The sequence below is a fragment of the Poecilia reticulata genome, chromosome 1 (genome assembly GCF_904066995.2).
Source record: "Poecilia reticulata chromosome 1, P_reticulata-male-v2, whole genome shotgun sequence".
Taxonomy (NCBI): Eukaryota; Metazoa; Chordata; class Actinopteri; order Cyprinodontiformes; family Poeciliidae; genus Poecilia; species Poecilia reticulata.
This window is the reverse complement of record NC_088830.1, coordinates 19,484,081-19,500,913: the sequence shown is the minus strand read 5'-3', so window position 1 is coordinate 19,500,913 and position 16,833 is coordinate 19,484,081. Positions and strand designations below refer to the sequence as shown.

The following is a 16,833-nucleotide window of genomic DNA, read 5'->3' as shown; positions in this document are numbered from 1 at the left end:
TTCAGATGGATTTCTGACTGAAGAAATGTGTCCTAATTTCACATATAGTCTCTTACTGGAAGGAAAATAGTATCTTTGGTATCCAATTTAACAAAATGGGAGAACAGAGGAAATAAGAACTGCTGAATCAGAATGGTTTTACCTTTGAGTGCACTAAGTGATTCTTTTTTCAAATTGATTTTAAATAGTTGGTTCACTAAAATCAGTCACTGAAGAAACCTTTAAGTCTGAATAATGGTAATCAGGGGTGACCAAGCAGGGGTGCATCTGTGTGCTGTTTTTTTTTTTTTTTTTATGTTACCTTTATTTTACCAAGATAAAAACCCACTGAGATTAAAAACCTCTTTTTGAAGGGAGTCCAGGCCAAAAGGCAGCAACAAATACAGCACAAAAAATAGGCGGTTAAAAGAAGCTATAAAAGGACGATAGAATAGACCTCAAGAACGTTTAGTTTAGATTTAAAAGCAGTAAACCAGATGAATTCAGACAACCTAAAAGTTTTTTGTAACTTGCTAATTCATAACACTAAATTATTTAACCAAGCCTCACCAACCACAGTTTTAGTTCAATCAATATAATTAAGTGAATCAAGAACCACTTAGTTCTTTCTTAATTTTTCTTTCATTCGACGGTCCAAAAGTGAAGGTCCTAAGCTTCATCAGGATGTATGCTTTGATACATCGCCAGCCTCATCTGTTCTCTATAAATCACAAACGTATAATACAGGATTTTCATGAACTTCCTTTGGACCTTATTGGAGAGATTTTGCGATTTATATGCCGCGATGCTTCCATTCAGTCACCCCTTTGACTTCATCCGCCACATAATCTGAACAACAATCTCCTGCTTCTATGTTGTCAACTAATTGTAAAATCTCACGAGAAAGCTCACCAGAATCCTTAATTTCATGATTTTCAAAGAATGAGGCTAAAGTAGTGGAGTTCAGAAGATCAATGTGAGCCCCACCCAAAGCAACGCCTCTCAACCTCAAGGGGCGAGTTTGAAAGATAAAATTATGTCATGGTGACGCTACGGGAACTGGAACCAGGAAAGGATTAAATACACATTTAAAGAATTACTTGCTTCAACTTTCATCAGTTTGCATGTTACTAATTTAATGACAAATTTGAATAAATTAACTGTATATTAAATACATTATTTATACATATAATTAAACATTTATTTATTTCATTTTAGATTTATTTAATGATTTAATGATGCATTTACTTATTTAATCTTGTCCTTTTTAACCCTCCATATTTGACTACATTCTGTCAAAATCTGCCAACAGCTAGATTAAAAAAACGTAAAAGTGTTTTTTAGGAAAGACTACATGCCATATCTACCAAAACTATAGCATGTCACTGTTTTTACACCCATGCATTTTTTAAATAATGGCATCTGTCACAGCCTACAACCTTATTAAAAGGTGACACTGGGCAGAGGAGCAAATTTGATTGGACATTTGGGGGAGCCTGTGATCGATGAAGATGGAATATAGCAATGCTTGCAATATTTTCTGTAAGAATGTTTGCAGCCTGCTGAAATGGATGTGCACACTCATCCCTAACAGGATTAACATGTAATGAAAGCATTATTTTACTGTTAAAAGCAAAAATGAGAGGGGTTTTTTTGTTGTTTGTTTTTATTACATTGTACGGAAAGCTAAAATGGTGTACGCATTAAAACTGGTGGCTCTAAATGTGAAATAATAGCCCTGCAAAACATACATGCTCTAGAAATGTAGAAGCAAACTAATGATTTTCTTAATACAGTCATCTATAACGTTTTATAATCATGTTCATTAAAGAAAGAGACTAACCAAGCAGAGAAGAAACGCATTGAATTTTGTTTTTCTTACAAAGATTTTTGTTCTCTGTAAGAGCTGTGCAAATTGCCTAAAAGTATACTTGAACATGCCCTTTAAAAATGTACTGTCACAAGCAGGAGACAAAACAGAGCCACAGGATGAAAGGAAAGAAGTCATTTATCCATTACCGGTATAGAAGAATAAAATCTGACCACAATCCGTCCTGTATACCAAAAAAAGTAGAACATCTTCTGACAGGCCATTATGCTCTGTCCACCCCCACCCCCCTGCTGTTCTACTTTTTTTTTTTTTTCCACCCGCCTTTCTCTACCATCCTCCCCGCTCCAGTTTCTACCTCTCCCATTAGAGCCCATTTAGCGAGGCGGTATATCTGTTGTTTCGCTCGTTACTTTCATCTGCCAGGATAATTGAGAGACACAATCAGCTCCCCTCCCTATTAGCTGATAAGTCGCAAACAGCATTCGTTGAGTCACGTGCGCTCGGAAAGCCATCTGTCTAACGCCCCTCTCCTGGTGATCAGCTCCACCATAATAAACTACTTACACTGTTGGTTATAAGGCAATATAAGGACATTGTGATCTGTTACTGCATAATTCAGTTTAATTGATTAGGGTAATTAATTGATGGCATATCATGGCAATATTTGATGAACACTTGAGGTCAATTTTATGCAACTGTATAACCTTGTTGAGCACTTTGACTTGATAATTACGCTGCTGTTCTATTAATCCTGAAGGGAGCATGTATCTTGTTTCAATAGTCAGCGTGGCACAGAAGCATCATGTCAGCATTACCGAGAACAAATGGAGAACTCTTGATGATTCACCATTATGTTGGTTCCCCACTGATTTCAGTTCAACATGTATTTTTTTGGTTTTAAGAGTCTAAATGAGATTTAGTGGTTTTCCTCCACCAGTCTGACGGCGGTACCTCAATGTCCCTACAAAGATGAGATATTTTACAACCCTGTAATTATGCTCAATTGTTAGTTCAGTTGCAGAATTTGTTCAGCTAGAAAATTAAAACAGCTTGGAGTCTGATTCATAAAGAGAAACAGAAGCCAAAAGTTATATAAATGCTTGCAAAGTCATTAATAGTCAAAAACTTTTTTGTATTTTTGTAGCTTTGTCATAAGCCAAAACAAATCAGTGCATATTGTTATTATATGAAAATAAATTTGTTTTTTTTTTTTCCCCCAATGAATATCTAAAGTGTTTTGTGCATGTATAATTACCCTCCTAAGTGAATATGAAGAACTTACCTTTACTGCAATTACAGTTGCACATTTTCTGGGGGGAGTTTCTGCCATCATTGCTCATTTCATGACTTAAAAGCTTAACCTCAGTCCACAGTCCTAATGGACCATTTGTATGTACAATTTTGATTAAAGAGGTTAATTTATTGCAATTTCAACCAAGGGTATAGCAAAGCAAAATATGTAGAAAGAGAAGTGCTGTGACTACTGTGTGGTACTTACAGGGTTGTAGAGCATAAACTGCTCTACAACTTTATCCTGATCTGTCTGGTGCGTCCTTAATCTTGGCGAAACTGTTTGTTCACTAATGGTCTTTAATAAACCCCTGAGATGTTCACTGAATAGCTGTATAACACATGGGTTAAATAGCCCACGGGAAGACTCTATTATTAAGATGAATTCAAGAAGGGAGTTGGTTGCACTGGATTTTAACTTTAGGAATGAGAATAAAGGGGGTTGAATAAAAATGCATACCATCCCTCTCAGATTTCTGTTTGCAAAGAAATTTTTAAAGCATGTATCATTTGACTTTTAATTTGCAATTATGCTTTGTGCTATTCTGATGTGTTAAATGCTATCCAACTAAAAAAAATTTAACTAAATAGTTGACTGTTTTAATCTATTTTCTTCATTCTGGATTTTAAAAATGTACAGTTACTTTTGACCAAGATTAAAATAAGCAAGCACAAAAATGTCCAAAATGTTAAAATTTCAGACTTGGTATTACTATCAGATAGAGTTGGATAATAATAAATAGATCATACATTTTGACACAAAAGCAAGGATTCTCTGAATAAAAAGTGACAGTTGCCACAGCTAACATGATGTCTGTGGACTGACAAGCCAACTTTTTTGACAACAAAACTGCTTCATTGCTGCAGTTCAGACCAGTTCATGTATTTGAAATGGTGATGCTCACCTGTCACTGACAAGTCATCTTTCTTGGACAGGAAATGTATATTGGACCAATGATATTTCCCCTATTTTCAAATCTGTGTGATGGTGCTGAACTCACATTCGCAACTTGCCAAGTAGCAGAATGGGGCAGATTTCTTAAATACTTAGAAACAGAGAGAGTTCACACGGTTGTCATCGTCAATGATAGATTTTGGATGTCCATAGAAAAACAGCAACTCTTGTGGGGGATGTCTTGGCAAAATGAAGAAAAATACCAGGAATAATTCTGGGTTCACTTGGCTGCAGAAAATGTTCTTATCACAAACCTGACAGCTTCATTGATTCGTTCACATTTTATCTGTTGGACAGTTTCTTCCAAAGCATTAGACATTTCAGATTTTGGCTCAAAACACATTTTTAAATTTTTGAGTAACAATTCACTTTTATAATTGTAGTTTTGACAAAGGAGGGTCTGCACATTGAAGCACTATCCATGGGTATCCATTATTTAGAAATTATAGCTGTGAAAATTTTTAATGCAGCTGCTTAAAATACTGTGCATTAAGAAAATTGTAAGCACTCAAAGATTAGAGAGTCTCACATTTACCTTAAATGAAGAAAAAGCCATGCAAAACATTCCAATTTTATTTACTTGATATTGTAACAGTAATGATCGTCATCATGACTACAGTATTATGTAATGCTTATCACTAACGCTGTTATTTTTTCTATTTGAACTGTGCACAGTTAGCCAAATACTTCTTATCTTTAAAATCAAAGTATGGTTACATATGAAGTTGCCACATTGACTCTGTTATTTTGAAACTGGTATACAGTGATTTTTATTCCTAAATGTTTGTTTTTATTGTGACATTTCTTCTGTGAAAAATATATTTTTTTAAAAACTAATCTAGAGCATATTTAACAGCTTGGTCACATTAGGCAGCTTGGTCAGAACTCGGATAATACAGTCTAGACGGTTGCAAAAAGTAGACCAGTCAGATGTCCTCAGGGAGAAATATCACTTAAATTTTAACGATTCTGGATTCTAATCGAGATGTCAAGTCCAGGAACCAGCAGTTGTGTTAGACCAGTGTTTCATTGGCTTCACATTTGTCTTTGATGAAGAGCTGTTGTTATTCCTGTTCGCCTCTTAGTGGTAGTATTTGTGGGGTGGGGCGTGGGGATGGGTGTAAGTGCTACCATGCACTTCTTATCTGGACCATAAAGCACTTATTGATCCTGGTGAACTTTTGCCTTCCTCTCCCCTCAGTCCTTCCCTGAACCTGATGTCTATGGATCTGAACACAGTCAAGGAGAAATCTATAGCTGGGGGGAAAGATGATTAAGTGTTGCTGAACAATGAAAAAGGATATAGGACCGCACACTTTTTAGAGGGTATCAAGTCCAATCAACTAGACTCTACCAAGAGAATCAATAGCTGTCACCAAAGATTTCACTAAGCGATCTCAGTGAGATTTTAGTGGAATTCATTGATGCTGTTCCCCGTTTATCCCTTTTCAGATTATTGTGCAAATGTCAAACTTTTTCTTTCCTTTGCCCCATCTGTATATGTTTGTACATTTGCCAGTTTTTGAGGTGTCTATTGGTGCTGTTTGATTACTCCTCTGTTTATGCCCATGGCAACTCATGCCAATCGCCACTCCCTCCCTATCATTTCTGACAGCTGCCACACCAACACTATGCTCACCACAACTGCAGTACTTGCCCTTTGACCTTGTCTCAATTTGCCCATCCCTCCTTCACACATTGAGCTTGGTCAGATTTATGCTCAGGCAGAGCTCAGGCAGCCAAGGAGTGCTGTGCAAGGCTCTGCCATAGATTCCTGACAGACAGTCAGGTCTGGGATAGAAGCCTGTCCTTGAGAGGTTGAAAAATCAATAGCCTAATGGGAAAGTGGTTATGACTTCTCACTGTTTACCCCCGTCATGCTCCTCCTTCTCTGTTACACCTTCCTACCTGGAATAACACTCTGTATTTCAAATAATCTAGCCCCTCAAAAAGACAGAGCATTTTTTTTAAGTTGCTCATTAATGTGAAGCCTGCAGAAAGAAGATTAAAAACTGATATATGGTCCATATTTTGTCACCATGCCATTTGAGCAAGGGGGGAGTCGCTCCTTGTTATTACATTGGGCTGGAGAAAATGGGATTTAACCAGGCTTTTGCTGTGAGTAATAACACATACAGTCACCGTGCCTCCCACATGTCATGCCTGTAAATCAGTGGATCAACTGCACTAAAAGGAAATGCAGGCGGGACTTAAGGGATACGAGGAAAGACACTTCATACTTTCTCCCTCTAAAATAATAGCCTAAAGAACCAATGTTTTTTTTTTCCAACATTCTTAATAAGTAAATCCACCTCACTGACTTTAGACAAAACTATTTGCAATTACACTTTCAAAAGTGTTACAAACAACCCAATTTAGAAACAGTTGTGTGCGCCAAATAAGGACCGTTTCAGCCCCAGGTTGATTTAACGTAACCGGGTTAAGAGTTTCATTTGTTTCTCTTAAGTGAAACGTACCGAAAATGTTCTGAAACTTGGCTCCACAACCAATTTACATACAGAAACTTGATTTTAATATTCCTTTACACACCTCCTTTGCAGGATTTTGCCTAGTATTGATGCACACTAAAATCTTGATAACAATTTATGCATACAATGCATAAAATATTGACTGACATATTTTTGGTCAATTTTCGAATGTTGACTCTGTAACCAGCTACTTAAACATAAACAAAGTTATTAACACAAACTACTGTTGAAAATATTATACATCATCTGTTTATCATTGACTTGTAAAAGAGCTTTAGGGAAGTCTGATGAAAAAGTTGAATTGTGTAAAATGGCAATTTGTGAAGAATAATCAGTCAACTAATAATCTTTTCTCTAACTCAACAAATTGGGTCATACTTTTTGTTTAAAATTATGTGACTTCCATACCAAAATCTTAAAGCCAGAAATAATGCTGCAATTTTTAGACAGTAACTAGAAACAGGGAGAACAACGTGTGCTTTCTGAATACACCAAGTGGCCTCCTTATTTGGTCCATATGTGTGAAAAACCCAGCTGGCTGAGTCACTTTTTAAATCTGCATCCATTGTTACAGTGATGGGAAAAGAGGTATTATCCAAAATGACAGCCAGATAGCAAACTCCAAGCTTGAAAGGAGAAGAGCTAAGGTCCCTTAATCAGTGTGTAAATAGAGGCGGGAGTTAGAAGAGAGTGCTGATGAGGAAATTACTATGAGACGAGCAGGGCAGAATGAGAATGTTGCAAAAACATTTTAACCAAGATTACGCTGTGGGAGAGAAGACCAGATAGAGACCGAAAGGAGGATTTTTGCTAGTTTTCACCCAGTCAGCGTTACATAAGCATGAGGTTTGTGGTTAGACCAAAGGTCTTTGGAGCTGTTAGGTCAAAGATTCAAATGAAAAATGACAAATTTTTGTGATTGTGGTGGGCAGAGAGCAAAACGGCATACTGGTTTTGCAGAAACTGAGTTGGCTTCTCTTGCCGCTCGCTGTTTGTTGAGAGGCATGAAGCAGAAAAGATCAAGATCTGGAAGGTTTTTTTTTTTTTTACAATGCCGTATAACTGCCAAATTTTTATTCCATTTTCATGCCTGTGGGGAAAAAATGGCAAAACACTTTCCACTGGACCAAGGGTCCTCCACGTTTTGCACACACATCAAACTTGCTCTCTAATGTAATTTTTGGTGTGCTGGAGTAGGAAGGGAATTAACTGTATTAGCACAAAATTAACAACTCTCCTCTTGGTCAGCCTATAAACTGCTTCATCCATGTGGCTCACGTGCTTTTCTCCCTGCTCCCTTTGACTGCCTATCTTGTTACTTGCCATGCAAACCAACAGAAACAAATTGATGCTTGCTAGTTTCAAACTCAAGCCACTCTGTTCATCATGCAGTGGAAATTACTGTATATATTTGTTATTTTACTAAGTAGCCTGACATCAATACATCCTGGGTGTTGGGGACCCGGCATTAGAACCCTAAAGGTGCGTTGTGGTATCTGGGACCAAACATTAGTCACAGCTCCTGTGAGTTGCAAGGTGCTGCCTCTGTGGTTTGACTTGTTTGTCCCACAGATAATAACAGATGCTTGATTGGACTGAGATCTGGGGAATTTAGAGGTCAAGTCAACACCTCAAACTCATTGTTCTGCTCCTCAAGCCATTCCTGAACTATTTTTGATTTGCAGCTGTGAGCATTATTCTGCCAAAAAAAAAGGGCTAAAGCCGTCTGAGAATACAATTTCCCTTGGTGTTCTGCTGCTATACAGTTCAATACACATCAATCTGCACTGAGTATCCTTATGCCTTCCTGATACATTTTTAGAACCAGATAAATTTCTTCAGCAATTTTCTCTCACCCCACGAACCACCCTTCTTTTTCCCAGATGTGCATAAATCAGTCATATCTGGAGCAATTCTGTATTCATTATAATACACTCCGCTGGCTATTTTCAACTGAATTAATAAAATTTTATCACATGATCATGACGAACAAGTTGGCTATCACAGTTATCCTCTGTAAAAGTCAAACGCAATGTATAGCCAGATTGATAATTAAGGTAGGATTGATCTCCGGATAATACTTGGAAATGGTTTCTGCTTTTGTTTACTTTTTTATGTTTTATGACTGCGCAGTAAAACGATACAGGCAGCAAATGAGGGAAGAGTTGTTCTGGCTGGAGTTTAATGTGAGCACAGTAAAGGAAGCTAATGACGGCAAAATGTTTCCTACAGGATTAGATAAATTGTAAACTGCTGTTTTAAGCCCTGTGGCCACATTTGTTACAACAGTTTAAGTGTTCAACACTTCCTGTGCTCTTTCCTCTCCTGTCCAGCTTCGCAGTATGGGAGTTTTTGTTTTTCCTGTCTTGCAGATTATTTCTGGCTATCTGATTGGGAGGGCGGTCCCATGACATTTCCTGATTGGCTTCTGTTGAGGCATATCTGAGATTCACATGCCTGAATTTCCTGTTTGGGTTTGACATTCAGCAGATTTGGAAGCGGATGTGCTCATTAGGCTAATAAAGACATTGCTACACTGTCGTTAGAGATGGGGAGTTTTTAATCGTTGAATTTTGTAAATTATAAAGATACCAGAAAACAAACTGCGCAAACAGTCTCATTTTGTTGATGAGTCACATCCTTAATATTATTGCCCTGTAACATCTGTGCCAACTGCACTGACACATAATGGCAAAAGCTTCTGAAATAAAGAGAATCTTCTCAAGTAAACCATGTTTTTTGTGATATTGTAAGGCATGTGCAGCTGGAAGAAAATGCCCTGCTATGAAGATACAACTACTTCAAAACACATCTTGGTTTGTATAGTCACCTCGGTCCTGCTTTCTCAAAGGCTTTTCCACTCAGAAAATCAGTTAAAACAATCCTATAATGTGACACATTTATGCCTTAAGTACTAAATGGAATGAGAGCCAGCAGTGATTTGCAAAAGATTTGAGAAAAGGTAAACACAGTAGATGGTCTTGTGTAATGGCAAAGAGCTCTGGGGCCGTTCTTTTCATTTTAGACGACGTAGATTTGTCAACAAATGGGTCCTGCTGTGTTCAGATGGCTGCAGGGAATTATTGAAGTTAACAGGAAGCTTTTAACAAAGTATGCAGCAGCTGTGGACCACAGGGGCCACCAGAATCCCTTCAAATTATTTACTGCTCATTGCAGACACAGATTCATACATGTTCTGCTTCAGATGTAACATTTCATACCAACTTAGGCAAATCCACTGGCAGGGTTGTGCGAAATTAAATCTTACATTTGTGTTGTTCTTGCAGTCTTATATTTGTGTTATTCCTGTATTTTTGTAACCCATCAGACTACCGTTGATAAGTCAAAACACTCTTAACTCTCCGGTGTAGTCAGACGTACTGTGCATATTGTATTAGTCAAGGAGACTATGAAATGGTTGACATTTCATAGTCGAACGTATTGATTGCTTAAATTTTTTTGTGATAAATCCTTTCATTTCCCACTATCCCAGTGGATACGAGCAAGTTTTATGAGCTATTTGGGCACCTTCTTTTCCACCAGCACAACTGTAAGTGCTGCACAAAGTGGCGGTTTGACTGATGCGCGTCCTTGCTACTGGTTGCGTGACTCCCAGCCTTATCAGCTTGGTGTTGCATTCAAAGCAGTCTGATGTGAACACTGTTTTCTGCCAAGCAGTTTACGGTGTGATACAGAGTACATGTACACGGTCTTAAATATTTTTCTTTGCGCAGACATGTGCAGACTTTAGTTAAGTCTAAAGTACATTTTTTTGTCATTAGTCACAACATTCAAGAAACCCCTTAGCAACACAAATATTTCATGTAAGATTCACCCAAAGAAAATCCATCACCTTAAATCTTATCATTTACAATGTTCTACCCTTAAAGTAGTTTTATTTAAAAAAAAGGGAGTAACTTGAATATTGCGATTTAATTTGATTCAGTTTAGCCACAATTCACAACTACTCAACATATCCAATTTAACACAACTTTGTCATTCGTTTTTGGGAGGATTTTGAACCGGCCCGTATAATATAGATTATTGCTGTCTCTTAGCTTCATTTGTAACATTATTTGCTTTTAGCTGTCATAATATTGTGTTTAAATTGGGCTTTTTGGATGTGGAATTAAGGTTTATGCATCAAAAAAGGATGAGACTGTGCTCCGTACATCTCGTTAAGCACGTCACCAGGGCATATGGCCTCTGCTTTGAAGTTTTCACGCACTCATTGTACTTCCATAACTTCTCAGTTTAACTACATTTAAGCCTGGCGGGTGAAAAAATCCATTCCTACACGGTCACATTTAATTCCCTTCATCATTTTTCAACTGGAATGAGTGAAATTGCTTCTTACCAGCAACTTTGCTCATTAAGAGCTCGGAGAACATTTAAATATTTCTATTTAAATCGCCTTCCCAGCAATTCCCAAAAGCCTATTTTACGCTTCTGCAGTAAGTGGATTAAACTGAATTAAAAGTGAAAAGAAAAAGGCACAGTTTTTTTGTAGTTCTTTTTATGTTTAGTGAAATATAGAGTATATTTTACATCAAACAAATAGGTACATTGCGGATACACCTTTAGTGCAAGTGGGGAAATTGATCTTGCTTGCTTTGTATGTAAGTGAGCAGGATAATGTGGAGAATAATAATGAAACCACACAGTTGGCTTTCAGGTGAGACTCCACAAGCCAAGCTGCAGTACCTTATTGGTCTTTCCCCATATTTTCTATTTTATCATCCATCTGTCCTCATTAAATTTGTTTTTCCCTCCAAAAGCGATGTTCTTTTAAATCAATCCAGGTATTTGCTCTTTGAAAACTAAATCAATCTTTAATCATACATATTTGCTGCTTATTTTTTCAAAGTAAACTATTTTTTTTTTTCACAAAATGAGCTATCCTTTCTCCATCCTTCCTTGTCATTTTTGTACTAAAATATGTGCAGAATGAGGATTTCATAACAAATTACATGTACACTAGAATCACATTTAAGTGTGTATTGCTGTTGCAAGCATTTATAGTTTGAAAAAGCCCTCGGTTGTAAAGAATATGTGAGAATCTTTCCTGTCTGATTACCGTCTACCTCTGTAAATGGCTGCTAATGTTATGATTAGTTTTTTCTGCCTCACAATTATTATTAATCTCCCCAGAAGATCTTATAGAAAGGAGGCCTGCTAAATATTGAAACATAAAGTCAATATTCCTGAATATTAAGAGCCTATTCAGCTTCATCACAATTCAGCAGAAACACACAAAGAGCATAAAGCTCCTCCATCAACTCCCAGCAGTTTATGCCGAGAACAAAACCAGCCATTTTTGTGGTCAATAAGGGTTTTTTAAGGGCTTTTGTTTGGCTCAAAAGGACTTTGATGAATGTTTCCTTTCACTGACATTATGATTTGACAGCCTGGACCCTCACATTAGCCCACATACTTATCTCTCTATTTAGTCATAGATGCACACAATTACACTATGAGACCAGGCACCAGACTGTTATTGAAAGGAATAGTTTTACTTATGAAGGTGCTTACTTATAAGCACTTTTGTTATAATTCAAAGAAGCAGATGACAATTACCAAATGTCTTTTTGCTTTTTTCTTCTGCAGTGATGCCACGTTTTGCTGAACAGGTGGAAGTAGCGATCGAGGCGCTGAGCACAAATCCCCCACAGGCCTTTGAGGAGAACGAATTCATTGATGCATCCCGTTTGGTCTACGACGGCGTCCGTGACATCAGGAAAGCTGTCCTTATGATACGGGTGGGTTCATCCAGAGCATTCACTGAATTTCACCCAGATATCCTCCATCCATTGCCAATTAGCCATAACTCACAGTTGCAGTTGAGTTTGTATTATACATTTTAATCAGAAACAGCAATCTGGGCTTTGCTCCCCATGTGTATTGTTAAACCCTTGAGCCTGTCACTGGTTCACCTCTTCTACTTCCTTGGACTTTTGAGAGATACCAACCAACTTTTGAGAGATACCAACCCTTACAGAACCACCTACTTGTCCTGCTTACTAAAGTCCTTAAACTTGCCCAGAGATGTGTTTGCGTATAACATTTTAAAACAACATTAAAAGTTGCTGCCAAACATATGACCCCTATCTCCATGTCAAGTCCCATAATAAAGAGATAATCAGGGTCATTCATGTCATAATGTTGTGCCTGATATGGGTACATTTATGTGTTTGTTGTTGCAAATTTGCGTCAAACTTATTCCAGCATTATTGCAACCAAGGTGGTGTATGTTAGGAGTTATGAGCATGTATGTCTAATTTCAGAAATTTTCCAACCTAAATACCTACATTTCAATAACTGTATATGCAATTTGCATTCTCCACTAAATTTAACTTCTGCAAAAACACAAAAAATGAATTAATAAATTAAGGCAGGTAGGGGTTAGCTATCTTTAAATAAATTTACTGTATATTGTTTTAGAGCTGAATATTATGTCCTTTTACTAAATGGTCAAGTAGTAATTCTGCTTTGAACCAGGTTAATATTAAAGCAAAATATGAAGTATTTTTCAGTCTGCCTGCACTTTGTCAGTGTAAGATTCTCAAGTTCAATTTTAAAAATAAACATGCTTATTTTTCACTCATATTCAAGCATTCAAGCTTTAATAAATGCACAGAGTTCTGTGCATTTTTTTTATTTTGTAGAAATAAAAAAGGGAAAATAAAGATATAATGCTAATAATAAAAAGGTTACGTCACAGATTATTTAGACATATCAATCAATCAATCAATCACATTTTATTTGTATAGCACATTTCAGCAGCAAGGCATTTCAAAGTGCTTTGCATCATTAAACACAAAAACGCAGGGTCATGCAACATTGAATCAACAATCAACAACATTAAATTTCCTGTCGAGTCAAAGTTCTGCCCTTATGGCTACCTCATAAAAAAAAAAAAAAAACACAATAGGCAGGAGCTCTAGTGCATCCACATTTTAGAGTTATACTTATCTCAGGTAATCTTAGGACAGACCAGGACTTGTATAATGCAGTTGTGCTGATTCATGACTCTAAACAGAAGTGTGTAGACACAGTGCCTGATATCAACTACACAGATCTAACGCCTCAATTCACAAACATCTCACTCGCACTACTGTGCCTTGGGAGTCTCAAGAATATTCTCAAAGAAGAATTGTGTGGCACAGTCGAACCCTGCATGCTGTTCTTTTTATAGTTGTGCCAAAGATGGACTGCGTATAAAGGTGAGCAAAAAGTTTTGAACAAAGGAACTTTAACATTTCTGGAGCACATGTAAAACGTATGGGTGTACATTTGTCTGCCTGTAAAGTTTGCATCACTGCCTCTGGGAATCTCTATTGTCAGAGAGATCACTAGTGAGGTAATGTCCAAGATATTTGACCTCATCTGTTAAAAATCTGGAAAAGTCTGTTTTTGATCTTCCTTTGTTTCTATAATCATTGTGAGACTATTGCACTGCCATTGTGTTATCTTAAGAGTAACACAAGAATAACCAGTCAATATTCACTAACTAATTAGTCAGGTCTTCTGTTTGGTGACTAGCCAATGACTAGAAGACCTAACTACTTAACAGACAACCCACTTTTATTCACCATGTGAAGAATCTGCTCTGTGTAGGTCATACAGGCTCAAATTTTAGAGAACTTAAAAGTTTTAATGTTATTTTCTTTTATCTGATTGTTAGCTCCAGTATGATGCAAATTTGTACTTACAGGACATCAACATTTTAAACACCACTAGTACTTTTTAATTGCTAAACGACATATAGATGTAAAATATTTTATAACAAAACCATACCAGCATGCAAGATGAGGAAATGTGTAAAGGAACAAATAAAATATATCATTCACGTGATCTGTTTGTTTTCAAAACTGTCGAGACAAAAACAAAAAAAAAGCTTCATAACAAGCAACAGCTCCACTCTGTTACAGAATGTACATTTTTCACACTACACTGACCCTCCTCTTTTCAGCATGTAATAGATTTATTCAACGTTATGCAGGCTGGAAGGATTCCCAATGCAGTTGTGGAAAAAAATCTAATTATGGAAAATAATTTGATGTTGGTAAATAATGTAAAACAGGCAGCTTTGAACTGCCCGGGACCAGCTGGCTTCATAATCCCATCCAAGTTCAATTACTTTCCGTGGAAACAACTTGGAAGATCTGTGCTTTCTCTGTTGTTCGGCTCTGTCATACAGATAGGAAATGTTGGTTCTATGTGTAATGCCCCCTCCGCCCCACTTTTTTTTTTTTTTCCTATGTGTTCATAGTCTAATTTTTCTCTCACTTAAACCAAGTATTAGGCTCTTTTATACTTTTCCTACTAAAGATCTCATGAGAATTCAATGGATTAAGAAGCCAATTTTCCACAGCATATAAAACTCCAGGCAGGTTTAGAGAAGTTGAGTTATAATGAAACTTTAAAACATAGTTGTATGATGACCTATATGTCTCAAATGTGGTCATGTAAATTCAGAAATGTCTCTGGATAGAGCAGCAAGTGTTAAACAGAGGATGAAATTCAGTCAGCTGGCCCGGTCTACAGTGCCTTTCAGAGACACCCATACGTTTTATTCACATGTTGTCATGTTAAAATCACAAACCTTTTCTGTAATAGAACAATATAAAGTTACCGCATAATTCTTAAGTGCAAGCAAAATGATACAGGATATTTATGAAGAAAAGACTGACTTATATTTATGTTTAACGTCTTTTTTTTCTGATAACTAAAATCCACTTCTAACAACTGTCTTCAGAAGTTACCAAAGTAGAATGAATACAATCAGCCTAAGTGTAATTGAATTTAAGTACAAACCAGAAGATCTCAGGGACTTGTCGGAGAATATTAGGAAATCTTCATACATCAGGAAAATGCAGTCCAGATCCAGTTTCTTCTTTTTGTTCATATGAGACCCTGATCAAACTACTAGTTTCATGGCCCTCTGAACAGCCCAATTCCAATCAGTTCATTGATATGAAATCGGAGTTGTGCCTTCTCTGTACGTGGTACTAAATTTGATATGTATCTAATAGTTTTCAAAATACCTGCAGTCTGAACAGTCATGCTGCATTTTATCCAACTTTTAGGCCACTGAAGATCGATGATACTGATTTTCTTCTGAGAACGCAGGCAAGTCTGTGTCAGTGAAGCACATTACGTTATAATCCTACCACTCCTGGTTCCAACTATGATTCCAAACAGAAGTTGCAAATAATGTGTCACAGAAGGCCATCGCTATCAGTTGTGTATTTTTTTTTTATGTAGCTTTTTTAGTCTTGTGACAATACTACCATTCCTCAACGACTTTAAAATCAACCCGTAGATGGTACCATTCCAATTTTACTTCTGTAAACAGTGCACTGCTGTGTGATGCTACACATATGGGTTGCTTTGGTTTATAGACCATGTATACAGAAGTGTGATTGCAGTTGCTTTTAATAAATAAGAACAACCACACCAAAAAAATATGATTTCAGTAAAAGAAAAAAAAGTATATATATGAGTAAAACATCAAGCCCTGGTGTGTAGGAATAGTCTAAGAACAAAATGAACAATGGGGATAAAGTTTTGGAGAAGTTTAATGCAAGGAGCACTACTCAATGCATCATATAAAAAGGTAAAGTGTCTAGCACTACTGCGAACCTACCAATAGAGAAAGCAGTCAGAGAAGCACAAAGAGGCTGAGATCCTCAAGTGAGATCGGAAATTTGGTTTTCTTTAAAGATCCTGTTAGAAGTTTTCAACAAGTCAAATAGGAAACAGTTAATTCATAAAAGAAGACAACGTGGTCAGTGAAAGACAAGTAAAAGCCTTGTGTTCGGAAACTAACATCATCCCTAAACCCTGAGTAAAACACAGTCGTGGCAACATCATGCTGTGGTTATGTTTCTCTCCATCAAAGACCGGGGCCCGGTGATTGGCCCAACGCTGACTTGTTCTGCTAGTGAATCCAAAGCACTGCTTAGTTTAGATCGTGTTGTTTAAGGTACCAGAAATGATAAAATAACTTAGAGCTATTTTTATAATCATTCAGTTTAAAGGTTTATTTAATACCTCTCATGGCTTTGCAATAGAGAAACTGGAGTTTCACTAGCTTGTAAGATTATCATAATACCCATAATAGTTTAATCCTCTGTTAGAATGACCACAAGGTAAACAGCGGAATCATCCCATCGTGATGTTCACATAAGTGCCTGGTCTCCTTGGTAACTGGCCCTCTAAGTTGGCACCTCGGCTGCGTCACACAGTGACCTCATTGAAAAAAATGAGGGGGCCGCATTCTTTCT

General features: G+C 37.0%; 1 protein-coding gene across 2 annotated transcripts in view; it reads left to right on the top strand.

Moving 5' to 3' along the window:
* Positions 1-16,833, top strand: part of ctnna2 (catenin (cadherin-associated protein), alpha 2) — a 322,747-nt gene that overhangs the window by 275,221 nt on the left and 30,693 nt on the right. For both annotated transcript variants that reach the window (XM_008413693.3, XM_008413702.3), the window contains exon 13: positions 12,152-12,303. In XM_008413693.3, coding sequence (XP_008411915.1) covers positions 12,152-12,303 — 152 coding nt within the window. The remainder of the gene's footprint in view (positions 1-12,151; positions 12,304-16,833) is intronic.